The sequence below is a fragment of the Oncorhynchus gorbuscha genome, linkage group LG13 (assembly GCF_021184085.1).
Source record: "Oncorhynchus gorbuscha isolate QuinsamMale2020 ecotype Even-year linkage group LG13, OgorEven_v1.0, whole genome shotgun sequence".
NCBI lineage: Eukaryota > Metazoa > Chordata > Actinopteri > Salmoniformes > Salmonidae > Oncorhynchus > Oncorhynchus gorbuscha.
Genome location: NC_060185.1, coordinates 66,053,507 through 66,068,783, shown reverse-complemented (window position 1 = coordinate 66,068,783; position 15,277 = coordinate 66,053,507). Strand labels below are relative to the sequence as shown.

Sequence of the window (15,277 nt, the reverse complement as noted above, 5' to 3'; positions counted from 1 at the left end):
GGAGTAAAATATGCAGGGTTTTGTCTGCCATTTAAATCCTTGGGTGGGCCACTTAAAAAAAAAAAAAAAAAAATTATTTTCGGTAAGCCTAAATCCAAAGAGTAAAATAAAGTGTGTTCATTCTCTGGATGGAAAAACGATTTGTGTCAAAGCGAAACAACTAAAAGATATAAAGTATGTAGAAAACTATTGGAACTATATATATTTTTTAAATAATATAATCTTTGAGAACTAAAAATCACCAAAATAAAAGCTCGACAGTTGGGGTGAATTGAAAATTCCATAAACAATGAATTTAGCTATAATAATTTTGTTATTATCTCTGAGCAAAATAACAGAGAATTAGCCATGGCGAATTGCAGGATAGTAGCTTTAAAACGGCAACATTTTCTCTCGGCTCCATGGAGAACTGTGTAGAATTGCAGGACATTGGCGTAAACATGCTAATATTTTTTTACACCACCATGATGGGGAGCTTCTAAAATGTTATCTTGAATTCAGCTGAATAGGGAGCAGAGTGGAGTGTGCGTAATTTGACTGGAGCGTGGAGCGGATTTTAAAAAATGTTGGCGTGTCAGTCTTCTTTCTTGTTTCGATTTTCACCATGGTACTACTCCACCACGAACTCTGGGCATGTTCTGCCCAGCTTCTTCCATTTCCTTCACCACGGTTCTTTTTAATTAGGTCTATTCTGTTGTATTTATTTATCCTACCCCATCGCTAATGTGCAGAGATGTCGATATGAGTCGACCGAGAAAGAGATCACACAGCCGGTGTAATTTGATAGCAAGACAACGAAATGAGCCCAGCATCAGACATGTTTAGATCTTTATATAGGCTATTGCAAAAAAAATAAAGAGTAAGTTTGTAACTGTGCTAAAGTTGTCTATCAACTGTAAAATGTTATGTCAACTGAGCCAGAGATGTACAGAGTAAATCTTTCTGATGTTGATGGACACTGCTCAAGCCCATGTGATTTAGATGAGACGCAGACACCAAATTTCTCGTCCGTTACTTTTTGATGTCTAACCTCAGGCTCCTTTCCCCCTCTCACTTGCTTACAGAACCTCTGCTTCATCTTACCTCAGTTCTTGTACCAGTTTTTCTGTGGATCTTCCCAGCAAGTGAGTACTGCAACGCGTCCTGCTGAGGCCCCTCTCTGAGATTCAAAGATGCTCTAAACATGAAATAGCAGAGGATCCCATTGAATCCCAGCACCTTCTCCAGTCTACAACCATATTCTTTCCCTCTGGTTGACCTGACATTCCCTCTCTCCTGGAATGGCTGCAGTGTGTGTGTGTGTGTGTGTGTGTGTGTGGTACCAGTCAAAAGCTTGGAAATACCTACTCCAGGGTTTTTCTTTATTTTGTACTATTTTCTACATTGTAGAATAATAGTGAAGACATCAAAACTATTAAATAACACATATGGAATACTGTAGTAACCAAAGTTTTAAACATGATATTCTTCAATGTAGCCACCCTTTGCCTTGACAGCTTTGAACAATCTTGGCATTCTCTCAACCAGCTTCATGAGGTAGTCACATGGATTGCATTTCAATTAACAGGTGTGCCTTGTTAGGTTGTGGAATTTCTTTCTTTAATGTGTTTGAGCCAATCAGTTGTGTTGTGACAAGGTATGGGTGGTATACAGAAGATAGCCCTATTTGGTAAAAGACCAAGTCCATGTTATGGCAAGAACAGCTCAAATAAGCAAAGAGAAACGACAGTCCATCATTACTCTAAGACATGAAGGTCAGTCAATATGGAACATTTCAAGAACTTTGAAAGTTTCTTCGAGTGCAGTCACAAAAACCATCAAGTGCTATGATGAAACTGGCTCTCATGAGGACCACCACAGGAAAGGAAGACCCAGAGTTACCTCTGCTGCAGAGGATAAGTTCATTAGTTACCAGCCTCAAATTGCAGCCCAAATAAATGCAAGACACAGCTCAACATAAACTGTTTAGAGGCGACTGCGTGAATCAGGCCTTCATGGTAGAATTGCTGCAAAGAAGCCACTACTGAAGGACACCAATAATAAGAAGAGACTTGCTTGGGCCAAGAAACACGAGCAATGGACATTAGACCGGTGGAAATCGGTCCTTTGGTCTGATGAGTCCAAATTTGAGATTTTGGATTCAAACCGCCGTGTCTTTGTGAGATGCAGAGTAGGTGAACGGATGATCTCTGTATGTGTGGTTTCTGCCGTGAAGCATGGAGGAGGAGTTGTGATGGTGCTTTGCTGGTGACACTCTCTGTGATTTATTTAGAATTCAAATCACACTTAACCAGCATGGCTACCACAGCATTATGCAGCTATACTCCATTCCCATCTGGGTTGCAGGACTATAATTTGTTTTTCAAAATGACAATGCTCCAACACACCTCCTGGCTGTGTAAGTGCTATTTGACCAAGAAGAAGAGGGATGGAGTGCTGCATCAGATGACCTGGGCTCCACAATCACCCGATTTCAATCCAATTGAGATGGTTTGGGATGAGTTGGACCGCAGAGTGAAGGAAAAGCAGCCAACAATTATGTAGGAACACTTTTTAAGACTGTTGGAAAAGCATTCCAGGTGAAGCTGGTTGAGAGAAGGCAAAAGGCTGGCTACTTTGAAGAATCTAAAATTATATTTAAATTTGTTTAATTTTAACACTTTTGGTTACTACATGAAACCCTTGAATGAGGTGTATGGCGTTCATATTACATGCACGTTATGTATACAATATGACTAGTACATTACATAGTACATCCCTTGGTTACATCGAGTAAGTCTTTGCCATTTTATGCAATGTATTCATTCCTTTGGCACATGTGCACCCTCTCCTGCGAGAGCTAAACATCTCTTAGTATACACAGCTAACTTCTGATATATAAACTCGGTCTAAGTATCGCTGTTTAAAAGATGCCCCCCAGCTTAGACCTGCTCTCTCAGAACCATCTGTGTACATATATCAAAGGATGGCTTTGCCATGTAGCCACACAGCAACAGGCTCGACGCTGTAGAGCCCTCTTCCTGTGTTAGGTGGTGGTTGTGTGTTTGTCAACGCGTGTATGCGAGAGTGTGTGCTCACCTCTCCGTGTAATTAACCCCTGGGTTCCCAATCCCTCCCGTCCCCGTCCTTCCCCCGTCCTCCCCAGCCCCTCTACGACGCAGCCTATCTGACGATGTACAACATCTGTTTCACCTCCATGCCTATCCTGGCCTACAGCCTGTTGGAGCAGCACATCTGTATGGAGGTCCTGATGAGCAATGCTACCCTCTACAGGTAGGTCCGGGAACTACACTTCATTCTGCACCTACATAGAAAATGCACTAACTATGCTGCTAGTGTGATAATGACGACACAAGCAAGTGGTTTCAACCCTCCGTCTTTGTGTTCTTTGTGGTCCTCCCTTCTTACCCTCTTTTCTCTCTCTCTCTCCTTAGGGACGTAGCAAAGAATGCCATGTTGCGTTGGAGCCCCTTCCTGTACTGGACCCTACTTGGGGTCTACCAGGGCCTCCTGTTCTTCTTTGGGGTCCGCTTTCTCTTTAGTAACCCCGCCCTGCAGGACAATGGCCAGGTGTTTGGGAATTGGTCGTACGGAACAATTGTTTTTACTGTCCTCGTCTTCACCGTCACGCTAAAGGTAAAGCACACTTGAACTTAATAGTGTTATTGAAATACATTTTCACACCAGTGATACCACCTTTTCTTCTGTTTGTGGTTCTAGCTGGCTATGGACACGCGCCATTGGACATGGATCAATCACTTTGTCATCTGGGGCTCGCTGGCCTTCTACATGTTCTTCAGCTTCTTCTGGGGTGGGATCATATGGTGAGGACGGGACCATCTGACATACGTCAATCAGTGTTAGTGGTGGGCTGGAGCAAAAGCCTGCTCGCCGTGTAGTGCTCCTGAACCGTGGATGGTGACCGCTCAATTTGGATTGACCTGTCTGAATGTTGTTTAACGCTCTCCCTCCCGTCAGGCCCTTCCTTCGGCAGCAGCGTCTCTACTTTGTGTTTGCTAATATGCTGCGCTCTGTGTCGGCCTGGCTGGTCATCATCCTCCTCATCCTGCTCAGCCTGCTGCCTGAGATCCTGCTGCTGGTCCTCCGCAAGCCGCGCTGGCCCCACTCTCGACAGGTACGGTACACGCACATCTAGTTCTCGATCTGTGTATCGTTTTTGATGTTCAAGGGAAAAACAACTCTTCAAAACACTTCATAGTAGTTTTCCTGTTCATATCCTTCATCATTTCTACAGGCTATGACTTGTCATTTGTGTCAGATGCTTAGATATTTCTGTTTATGCATTAGAACAGTCTCATAATTGACATTTTGTCCTTGCAAGTAGCCATTTGTGTCTTCTTGAAGATTCGGGGATGCTTGACCGGAGCCCATCGCTCTAAACATACATTAAAGAGCTCCTCCATAGCGGTCTGATTTGTGTTGTGGTCATGGATGGAGATCAGAGGAATAATCTAATTTCTCCCCCTTCTCCCCTGGTATAGTGTGTCCCTTAACTCACCAAGAGGCAAATTAGTTTTCCTTCAAAGTATTAGTAATGGTGTGATGACTCATAATTTGGTTATTCATTTCACAAGTTATGTGATATTATCACTCAATAGATTTTAACCGACATATCCCCATACAAATCCTTTTTTTGTATGGCCGATTTCATATGCAAATGTTTGACATTTACATTTACCAATGAACGATACTGAGCAAAAATCAACTTTACATGCGACAATTTCAAGATTTTTGCTGAGTTACAGTTCATATAAGGAAATAAATGTAAATGAATTAATTATGCCCTAATCTATAGATATCCCATAACTGGCCAGGTGTGCAGCCATGGGTGTGCATGGAAGGGTTTAGGCCCACCCACTTGAAAGCCAGGCCCACCCACTTGAGAGCCAGGCCCACCCACTTGAGAGCCAGGCCCACCCACTTGAGAGCCAGGCCCACCCACTTGAGAGCCAGGCCCAGTTAATCAGAATACATTTTTCTCCACAAAAGGGCTTTATTAACAGACAGAAATTTCTGTGATCTTTTATTGGTTCAAAGTCATGTAATAAAATGTCACTTATTTGTAGGTTGTTTCTGCTAGCAAGTAAAATAAGTTAACATTTAATTTAATTCAGACCAATGAAAGTTACATTTAGCCCACAATACCAATACACTTCTAAAGGCAAGAGTCTAACCTGATACCAATGAGGAACATCGTTGAACCTTCCAGGGCCTCGGCAGCAAAGGCCAAACCTCTTGCCCCACTTATCTTCAATGTGCTGTTTTAATACTTTTGTTCTACTCTTTTTCTCCCTCTGTCTCACTCCCTTTTTATCGCCTCTTCTGTTTGTCTCTTTCTATCCTGCCTGCTTTGCCGCAGATCAAGCAACGACTTCCTTCGTCGGGAACGTCCACTGTCTTCATGCTGTCGCAGACCGCCAGCACTCACAGCTTCTCCTGGAGTGACTGAGGTCTCTCTCTCTATGCTCTTTGCCTCTCTCCTCTCCTCCTATCTATCCTGTCCTGCTTGCCAGATTTCTCCCCCATCCCTCTTCCTGCCTTTAACACGACTCAGGTGGTGTCCTATAACATCCAGCATCCACCCTCCCTTGACAGGTTAGGCCTGATCCTCACACTGTTGCCCATTCTAGAGGTTCCCACTTTAGAACATAGTGATGTTGAAGGGATGCTGCTTTTTTAAAGGTTCTAACGACATTGCCCAATGCCCTGCCTTCTGTCACTTACCCAGTGTTGTGTTTGGTTTGGTGCTGAAACCATGGCATGTTGGTGCTATGTCTACTTCGGTATGTCCTGGTGCATTGGTCATTGTGTCTTAGCTGCCTGTGTTGTGCCTGCTGTCTCTGCATGCCTGTCCAGGTGAATGCGGCACGCCAACACATGAGGTTAACCTGCATGCCAGTGTGCCCCAGACAACCCCATACCAGACAACCCCATACCCTGGACCCCCCCCCCGCCACAACCACATCCACTACAGAGATGTGTGTGTGTTGCTCTAAATGCGTGTCTGGAGTCAGAAATATTTGGAAGGCTGTACCAATAATAGCTTAGTTTGGCCTTAATAGAATCAATATTAACAACACTTAAACAACGAGATCTTCCTAAACATTGACTTGTCCCTCCTGACAAACCTTAAACCTTGGGTTGAGGAGAGCGTATTCGCCAGGGAGAGTATGTGTGTGTTAAACTACATTACATTGTCCACTTGCTGTCTTGTAAGTCTCTGTCAGCACCGAGGTGTCATTGGTGTCTCTTGCCTGACCCTTCCAGAAGATGCCGTTGGTTCAGTCGGGCGAGGGGGAAACCCAGTCTTCAGCCAGGCCCCTGCTAATGCGAACCTTTTCAGACGAGTCCAATACTATCCTATGAACAGGTACCAGCCCCAACACTGCGGCCTAGATAAACCAATCAGATAACCCCCAAAACAAACCCTTTAGCAGCCTATATCTGCCGGGGCCCATTACCCCTTAACAGTAACCACAATCCAGTATTCTACTCCAAATCCTGCTTGCTGTGCCTTCAAGAAGGAGGATCCTTTCTAAGAACTCGGTTCAGCCCTCTATCACTTACCATAACCCATACTTCCTGTGTGGTGAACTCTTATTGGTTGGCTGAAAAGTGTGTTTGTCATAATGTCTGCTTCATATTTTGCTTGTGATATGTGTACATACAGGTAACTGCCAAAATAAAGGAATCACTTCACTAAACGAGGGATACAAAGTATAATGAAAGCAGGCGCTTCCGCGCAGGTGTGGTTCCTGAGTTAATTAAGCAATTAACATCCCATCAATCTTAGGGTCATGTATAAAAATTCAGTTATCCATTATTTTTGCTACCATGGCCAGAAAAGATCTGTGACTTGTAAAGATGGGTCTCAAAGGAGCGTAGGGGGTTTACACAGACACTGTGTGTGCTGAGCGATTACCTTTTTAAAAAAGTGACTGCCATTTACAGTTTCAACCATTTATTCACATGCCTTTAGGTAACTGCCACAACTACTACAACACATATTTTATCCAAGTCATCTTATCTCTGAAGAGCTACTGCCTATGCTGTCTGACAAAATCACTGTTTTAGTAGGTCTTCAAAGTAAATAAGGCAAACTTTTATGACTGCTGAATACCAACTATCACACCTGGATCATATATTTTCAGGTAGAGATGCCTCGCAAAGCAACTGCTCTCTGTCCCCCTCAATCTAGCATTCTTCTCTCTTCTCTCCATGTCTGCCTCTCACTATTTTTTTATTTTACCTTTATTTAACTAGGCAAGTCAGTTAAGAACAAATTGTTATTTTCAATGACGGCCTAGGAACAGTAGGTTAACTGCCTTATTCAGGGGCAGAACCACATATTTTTACCTTGTCAACTCGTGGATTTGATCTTGCAACCTTTTAGTTACTAGTCCAACGCTCTAACCACTAGGCTACCTGCCGCCCCTAACCTGATGTAGCAGGCATAAAATAAACACAGACCGGACACGTAAGCACAATGGATTGTGGTCATTGTAGTTAATCATCACATTTTCTGCTCTAAACTATTTAGAATATTGGCTTGTTGGAAACTACAACTCCCTACTACGTCGCACAGTTTGGGCGTGATCGGATTAATCTCTAGAGAAACTAAAAAATCTTGACATTAAGCTCACAGGAAAAACATTTAACTGACATTAGTCAATTCGTTTGAAAACCAAAAAAGAACCAACATTTCAGATAATCTCTCAGCATGTCTGTCACCATATCTCTACCCAATTGAACACTTATGGAAGATTCAGGAACGGCGTCTGAGACCAGTGTTTTCCAACATCAACAGAACCTCAAATTATAGAATTTCTCATGAAGAGTGGTGTCCCATTCCTCCAATAGATTTGAAAGTGTCTGGAACTCTATGCCAGGGATGGAACTGTGTCTGGGTCTCAACAAGTTAGAATACACAAGGTGAAATTTCAAAATTGGTTGTGCATCAGCAGTAAGTCCCTGATTAGTCAGTCAGTTAGCCCATGTCAGCAATTTTTTTGGGGGGATTGCTAAATGGGTTTTGTGGCCAGCTAACTAAACTTGTTATCATGGTCGAATTACCTGGCGGGGTGGGCCCCCGTTGATTTTGTTCGTCAGTCTCACTATGAAATAAGATTAAAAACTGCTAACATTTCTCACTAAAATGTGTTGCTCACAGTGGGGGTGTATGGATTTGGGGTCACAGACTCACGAGCAACCGCGACCCCTCATGATGAGTTGATATGTTTGTGTCCCGCCCCATGAAAGTTGCCCATCCCTGATCTGTGTCAAGGCACATTGAAGCTGTTCTGATGGCTCGTAGTGGCCCAGTGCCCTATGAAGACACTATGGTGTGTCCTTTTAATTGTTGCAGTTACCTGTACATGCTGTACGTCCTTATGGACAAAGTTAACTCAAAAGATTTAGATTAACATTCGACTGACTGAATGTTAAAGGTGTCGCCAGGACAATGATGAATGCTCCTTTCAGCCTCCAAGTAGATGAACTGCTCATTGTGTCCTTGCATGTGCTCTTTTTAATGATTTCATGTTACCTTTTTGAAATAAAGTATTACGTCTCCCGTGGATGGGGATTCGTCTGTCATCAGTTTGTGTGCATGTTAAAAGGGTGAATGTGAGTAAGTCTGTTTTTTGTTTCGGCTCCATATATGTAATTAAACATTGCAGACATCGTCATCTGCCATTTTTATTTCTCCCCTCATGGCCTTGTCATTTATGTGGTGGTTGTATTGTATATTTTTTTACATGCAATAATATGCTTGTGTGTCACTGGCGCCTCGTGTTTTTTCATTTGCAAGTACTTCATTTTAAGTGGCGACTATCGAGCTTAGCTGACTGCATGTTTTATGCCATTGCTTTGCCAGATATATTAAATGTTGAGCTTACTACCTCAACGAACTGACCGTCATCTGAGGGGTTGGGTTCCATTTATTGGAATGGCAGTGAAGTGTTAACACCAGGCTTTACGCTCCCATCCCTCATCTTCATTTAACCTGTTTATCTATTCTTCCCAGCCATCAGAGGACGGACTCCTACAGACATCCAGGTAAAACAAGGGGCTAATCTCGCATGTCTAACCCCTCGGTTATTATGGTCATGGGTGTCTTGGGTTCCCCTCACACTTCACCAGAATCCTGGTTGATGATCACGTTCAATCGGAGCAAACAACATTTAATGATAGATTCCAGCTGATCTGTTTTCAGGGGAGGTGTGTCCAATCAATGTTGTCTGGGGGTATGTTGTCAACAATTCTACCCGGGGGGGGCATCCTATCCTTTTCTTTTAATGCTGTCGGTGTCATGGTGTGGCTGGGTCTTGCCACCATCCAGTGGTTGGCAATTGGCAGGAGCAGGTTTCTGTTTATAGAGGTGGACTGACTTCTGTGTGTGTGTTTTGTATGTCCTCTCCAGATCGCTGCCGTCACGCCCTTGTCCTACAAGCACCTGAAGGAGCGGGAGTAAAGGGCACAAAGGAGGATCAACTGCCCTGCGGCCAGCGTCTTTCAGGAGGCCATGGCACTCTGGCTGCCTGAACGTTTGCCTGATCTAAAAAGAAAATGGGAAAACGACTCAACAACATAATAGAAATGATAAAAGACCCAGGGATGACTCCAGCAGTGTTTTGAGTACCTCTGCTCCCCTGCTTCCTCTTCCTGTTTCCCACTGCATGGCTGCAGTGCAGATTGCTGCACCACTGGCCCGTGCAGCACAGGCCATTTTTACCACGTTTTAACTGGACTGAGTTTCTGGAGTTGATTTTTCTTTCCTATGAATACTACGATTGTGGGCGGGGGGGAATGCGTACATGGCTGCCTTGTCAGAAGTACTTCTACGGTCGGCTGTGCTCTAACATGCAGCCACACCACTGTCCCAGAATGATTCATCTGCATGAAACTAAGTAGGCCTCATGAATGCCACATTCCACTTGTTATTTATATTTTTCTGCAAGGTTTGTATTTTATTTTTTTAAGCAAATCTCACTCACTTTCTGAAACAAAAATTCCACTGCTCCAGATCCAAATCATAGTTTATAAGTTGCATGATTCCAATCCAGTCCATGTCCAACGCAAAGAGCGCATATTCACTCAGTGCAGACTGCACTGAACACAGGTTACTGGAGATCTTCAAAATGTCCTTGAATACTGTGTTTTAGAGCACAACCCCCTGCTGGGTTAAGTCTCTATTTTCCCATCTCCCCAAAGAGTGTGGTGAATCGAAATGACTGGTAATGAGTTGTGCTTGCCAACATTTCTACCTGGTTCGGTGTTTGTAGCATGACTTGAATCTTCCCACCTTAAGGCCGGTGATCGTTTAAGAAAACCCCAAATGTATTGAAAATTAATATATGTGCTGTATATCGCTTAACCTGTTTGAATATCTAAAGCTTGATGCCAAAAATGTGTCTGAGCTGGGGAGATGCAAGTGTCATGCCCAGCGCCATCCAAATGATTGCAAATTATGTTGCTGAGATTGTTTTGTGTGCGTGTGTGCCCAGCAGCACAATTGTACTGGATGGGAATCATGGCCTCAAAGCAACTTATGTGTGTTACATTGAGAGACGTTTAACCAGAATACCTGGATCTACCTTGTACGTTTAGCATGTGGTTGTCATGACCTGTCCTCTAAAGGACTTCAGGAGTTCTGTGGAGCGCGCACACACACACACACACACACACATGCACTAAAAGCCTAAAATTATTGATAAATGTCCCATTACCAGTTAGTGTTGTTTGTCAAAGGTGGGCTGATGTTGGTGGGTAAAGATCCCAACTTCAGACTTCCTCTTTCTTGTCACCATAGGTAATGCCACTGAGGCTTTCTACCCACCTGCTACCATAGATGTTCCTGGATCTCCATTGATGATGTCTTAGATGGGTTTCTTACAGAAAGATGGTTCTGACTTCTAGCGTTAGTGCTTCAGACATTCCATTTCTACATGCCATGATTTATCACTTTTAGACACTATATGGGAAGATGTTTTGGAACATGTGAAATATTTATTGTTCCGTGCAATTTTGACTCACAAATGGTATATTTTTATTACGTGAATCTTTTTTGTTGTTATAGCGAATGATCAGCTTTGTGCTTCTTCAGTATGCCTTTGTTATTTCAGACCAGATGTGTGCCCAGTGCTAACCCATATCATCTGTCTCTCTCACACACACACACACACACACCCTGCAGGTATATCCTACTTTACACCTCTACTATATCCTCTCCCTCCACCGGTCTGGTCGCAGGTCAGATCACAGAGCACCGGTTAGATCAGTTCAGTCATAGCCAGGCTAGGAATGGAGCTTCTTCTATGTCTGCCACAGAGTGATATGCCTGGGAGTAGGTGCCCTGTTGGCACCTTTTTAGTCTCTTACAAAATGCCATAATAGGTCATGTACAGCCCTCATGTAGCTATTGCAATATCTCCTCATATGATGATTAGCATCACTGATGGTTGTAGTTCCTAAGCTGAGTATCCTTAGTCCAGATGGGCTCCATTCCAGCTCCTTAGTGGTTGGAGATACTGTAATAGCTACATGAGGGCTGTACATGACCTGTAACATACTGAGCATGTGGCAGAATTCAAGACATGGCTCCCATGCCAAATGCGATTTACCGTACTTCCATCAACCTCATCTTTTTTTATTTTGACCTTTTATTTAACTAGGCAAGTCGGTTAAGAACAAATTCTTATTTTCAATGACAGCTTAGGAACAGTGGGTTACCTGCATCACATACTGTGCCATCTTGTGGAGGAGAAAATGATATATTTACCTTGACTTCAAGGGTCTAGAGTTTCCAGAGGGTTGTAATACGGGGAACTCTTTGTAACGTTTCCTTTTGAAACACTAAAGCTATGAGGAGTATGGACTGTGCTCAAACTAACGTGAAGATTCCGTTGAACTTTCACCTACCTGGGCTCTGTGTCCTAGGTCAACGGGTAGGTGGAGGACTTTCTGTATGTTTTAAAAAACAAAAACAAACCTTTAACATTACATCAGAGATGCTATTTTAAAATACTTTTTAAAAAGTATTGGATACTCATGTTTTGCCTGACAAAATACGTTTAAAAAATTGATTGTATTTTAAATGCAACCTTTTTCCAGCCACTTTTTTTGTAAGAATAATCAAAACGTCCAAAAAAAGCACGAGAGGCTGGGTGAATGTGTACCCTGTCCGCGAGTGACTGCTGTGGTGGGGTGCCTTAGGTTCAGACGGGCACAAAATGGGCACTTCACATCTGGCCCCTCAGTCTCCAGCCTTGGCACTCTGAACCTCCGATCTGAATGTACCACTTTAAGACCAGTATGTATGTTCAACAGTTTTTCTGCAATAAAACACTGTTTTGAAAACTTGTTCTGTTTTTATTAATGAATTTGTGGTAAGTTAGTCATCCTGTGTATCAGCAAGCATACGAAAATTGACCATGCCCCCCCCCTCACAGACCTGACTAAGCAGATACTCTGTGGTAATGAGGTAGATGAGGCTTAACTGGAACAACCGTGCTGCGGCTGAAGGCTAGAGCCCCAAGGTAGAGTTCATACCACCGCCAACTGCACCCCGCCACTCAACCTGCCACCACAGCACATCCTCTGTGAGAAACCTACTCTTGAGTTTTTTTTGTATAATCGCGTGTACTGTACTCCCTCTGTGGATCTGTGTACAATGTGTGCCTGAGTCCTGGTCGGTTGAGGGGAGATGTAGGGATGAGTGAAGTGCTGGCATTATGTGCACAATGACCCCTGTTCATGTTAGCTGTTTACTATGCCTCGATTGACGCGTTAACGTGTAGCGCATGATAAGATTAGCATCCTGCAACATTTATTTTGTTGAAATACAGCATTATTTGATCTATGATAAATTAAGCTAATCTATTGCATCTGAAATCCTGCAATGCCCGCAAGGTCCCCCCTGCTCAAGAAAGCATTTATACATGCGCGTGCAAAATGTGTGCAAACTTGCTGGCCAACTACAAGAAACGTCTGACCTCTGTGCAGAACACTTGTTGGCAATCACAAAGTACTAAATCATGTTTTGTAGAGGGGTCAAATACTTATTTCCCTCATTAAAATGCAAATCAATTTATAACATTTTTGACATGCGTTTTTCTGTATTTTTTGTTTGTTTGTTATTCTACCATTAAAATTATAGACGGATAATTTCTTTGTCATTGGGTAAACGTACAAAATCAACAGGGGATCAAATACTTTTCCCCCCTCACTGTAACATTGAGGGAGATTCTTAAAATGTATCACTTAATAGCAAGAACAGCACCACCTAGTGGTCAACCTGGTATGATCAGGATGTAGGATGGGTCATTAACCTAAAAGCAATGACTAATTTCTCTGAACAGTGGGGAGAAAAAAACGTCACGGAGAATACATTACATGGGAAGAAGAAACACTGCTCTGAACCGCAGCTCCATACTACTGGTCAGCCATAGAGAACAGATACTGTATACTCGTTGTTGGGTTTGGTGTGCGGGTTCCGTGGGTGGTGTTTAACCATTTTGTTTTGGATTCCTCATGTCTTACTCATTGTTAGATCCGATTTGGACTGAACTTTTTTCTAAGGTACTATATTTATTAAATAAATTAGTCCATTACATTTAAAATGGCCAATTTGGTTACAATCAATTACCTTGATGTTTCAGAGATCAAATTATATTTGAACAAAATAATGTTTACATTTACATTTAAGTCATTTAGCAGACGCTCTTATCCAGAGCGACTTACAAATTGGTACATTCACCTTATGACATCCAGTGGAACAGTCACTTTACAATAGTGCATCTAAATCTTAAAGGGGGGGGTGAGAGGGATTACATTTAACATTTCATTACATTTAAGTCATTTAGCAGACGCTCTTATCCAGAGCGACTTACAAATTGGTGCATTCACCTTATGACATCCATTGGAACAGCCACTTTACAATAGTGCATCTAAATCTTTTAAGGGGGGGGGGTGAGAGGGATTACTTAACCTATCCTAGGTATTCCTTAAAGAGGAGGGGTTTCAGGTGTCTCCGGAAGGTGGTGATTGACTCCGCTGTCCTGGCGTTGTGAGGGAGTTTGTTCCACCATTGGGGGGCCAGAGCAGCGAACAGTTTTGACTGGGCTGAGCGGGAGCTGTACTTCCTCAGTGGTAGGGAGGCGAGCAGGCCAGAGGTGGATGAACGCAGTGCCCTTGTTTGGGTGTAGGGCCTGATCAGAGCCTGGAGGTACTGTTGCAGAAATGCTAATGTTTCTAACCATAGAAGACCATTTCAGAATAATCTGGGATGGTGGGTGTCATGGCTTGCTGAAATGACATGGAATGACTCTAGTGTCCGATAGCCCAGCATGATACTGTATGCATTAGGTCAGCTATTCAGTGCTGTGCGGCATCAGCCCACAATCTGCTACAGGAATCTAATGGCCACTAAGATGAGGAAAACGGAGGAGTCTTAAGCGAGCGAGAAAGTTGGGAGGGAGTTGGCAGTGTGTCAGGACTGGAGCCACTGTGCCTCAGCAGCGGCAGAGCTGACGCACTAAAACCCAGACGGAGAGGGATAAGGGGAGGGCACACAGAGAGAGAGAGAGAGGGGAGAGAGAGAGAGAGAGAGAGAGAGAGAGCGGGCGAGAAACCCCAGTGGCCATACGGATGGGGCAGTGTTTATTTTGACGAGGCAGACTGGATTTCACTACGGGTTAGCGGCTGCAGTTTAGAACAAGGCACTCCCCCTCTGGACTCTGCATGTGAGTGTGTATTCTCTCTCTGTCTCTCTCTCTCTGTGTGTGTGTGTGTGTGTGTGTGTGTGTGTGTGTGTGTGTGTGTGTGTGTGTGTGTGTGTGTGTGTGTGTGTGTGTGTGTGTGTGTGTGTGTGTGTGTGTGTGTGTGTGTGTGTGTATATATATAAGGGAGAAGTGCTTCATTGCAGCAGGACTCTGCCTTGTACACAGTAGCCAGAAAACCTACCATATATTTTTTCTGTGTGGACTTCCCCACTTCTTCCTCTGTGTGGATGCGCTCGATGCGGCTCAAGGTGACTCAGGATTCCCGAGCCAGCCCCAGGGAGCATCCAAACTGGATCCCTAGACCTCCAGAGACAAGTGGGCTGAAGCTTCCTCTCTACCTCCATCTGGAAGTGGAGTTGGACTGCGGAGAGGACCGTAGGATAGTCGGGAGGATGTGAGGCCTTGACAGCAGCTGTTATCCACCACCAGGCCTACTAGGCCAGTCCAGCCCTGTGGGGGGGGGGGGGCAAGGGAAT

General features: G+C 43.7%; 1 protein-coding gene across 5 annotated transcripts in view; it reads left to right on the top strand.

Moving 5' to 3' along the window:
• LOC123993351 (phospholipid-transporting ATPase 11C-like) overlaps positions 1 to 9,817 on the top strand; it is a 68,709-nt gene extending 58,892 nt beyond the window's left edge. Inside the window, exons 23-30 of one of the 5 annotated variants that reach the window (XM_046295417.1) lie at positions 1,065 to 1,124; positions 3,146 to 3,273; positions 3,435 to 3,636; positions 3,721 to 3,824; positions 3,979 to 4,135; positions 6,289 to 6,391; positions 9,047 to 9,078; positions 9,443 to 9,817. In XM_046295417.1, the coding sequence (XP_046151373.1) occupies positions 1,065 to 1,124; positions 3,146 to 3,273; positions 3,435 to 3,636; positions 3,721 to 3,824; positions 3,979 to 4,135; positions 6,289 to 6,387 (750 nt within the window). In that variant the 3' untranslated portion in view covers positions 6,388 to 6,391; positions 9,047 to 9,078; positions 9,443 to 9,817. Of the gene's footprint in view, positions 1 to 1,064; positions 1,125 to 3,145; positions 3,274 to 3,434; positions 3,637 to 3,720; positions 3,825 to 3,978; positions 4,136 to 5,380; positions 5,967 to 6,288; positions 6,392 to 9,046; positions 9,079 to 9,442 lie in introns of those variants that run through there. The other 4 variants (XM_046295421.1, XM_046295418.1, XM_046295422.1 and 1 more) reach the window with 4 other exon arrangements.
• Positions 9,818 to 15,277: the final 5,460 nt, after the last annotated feature.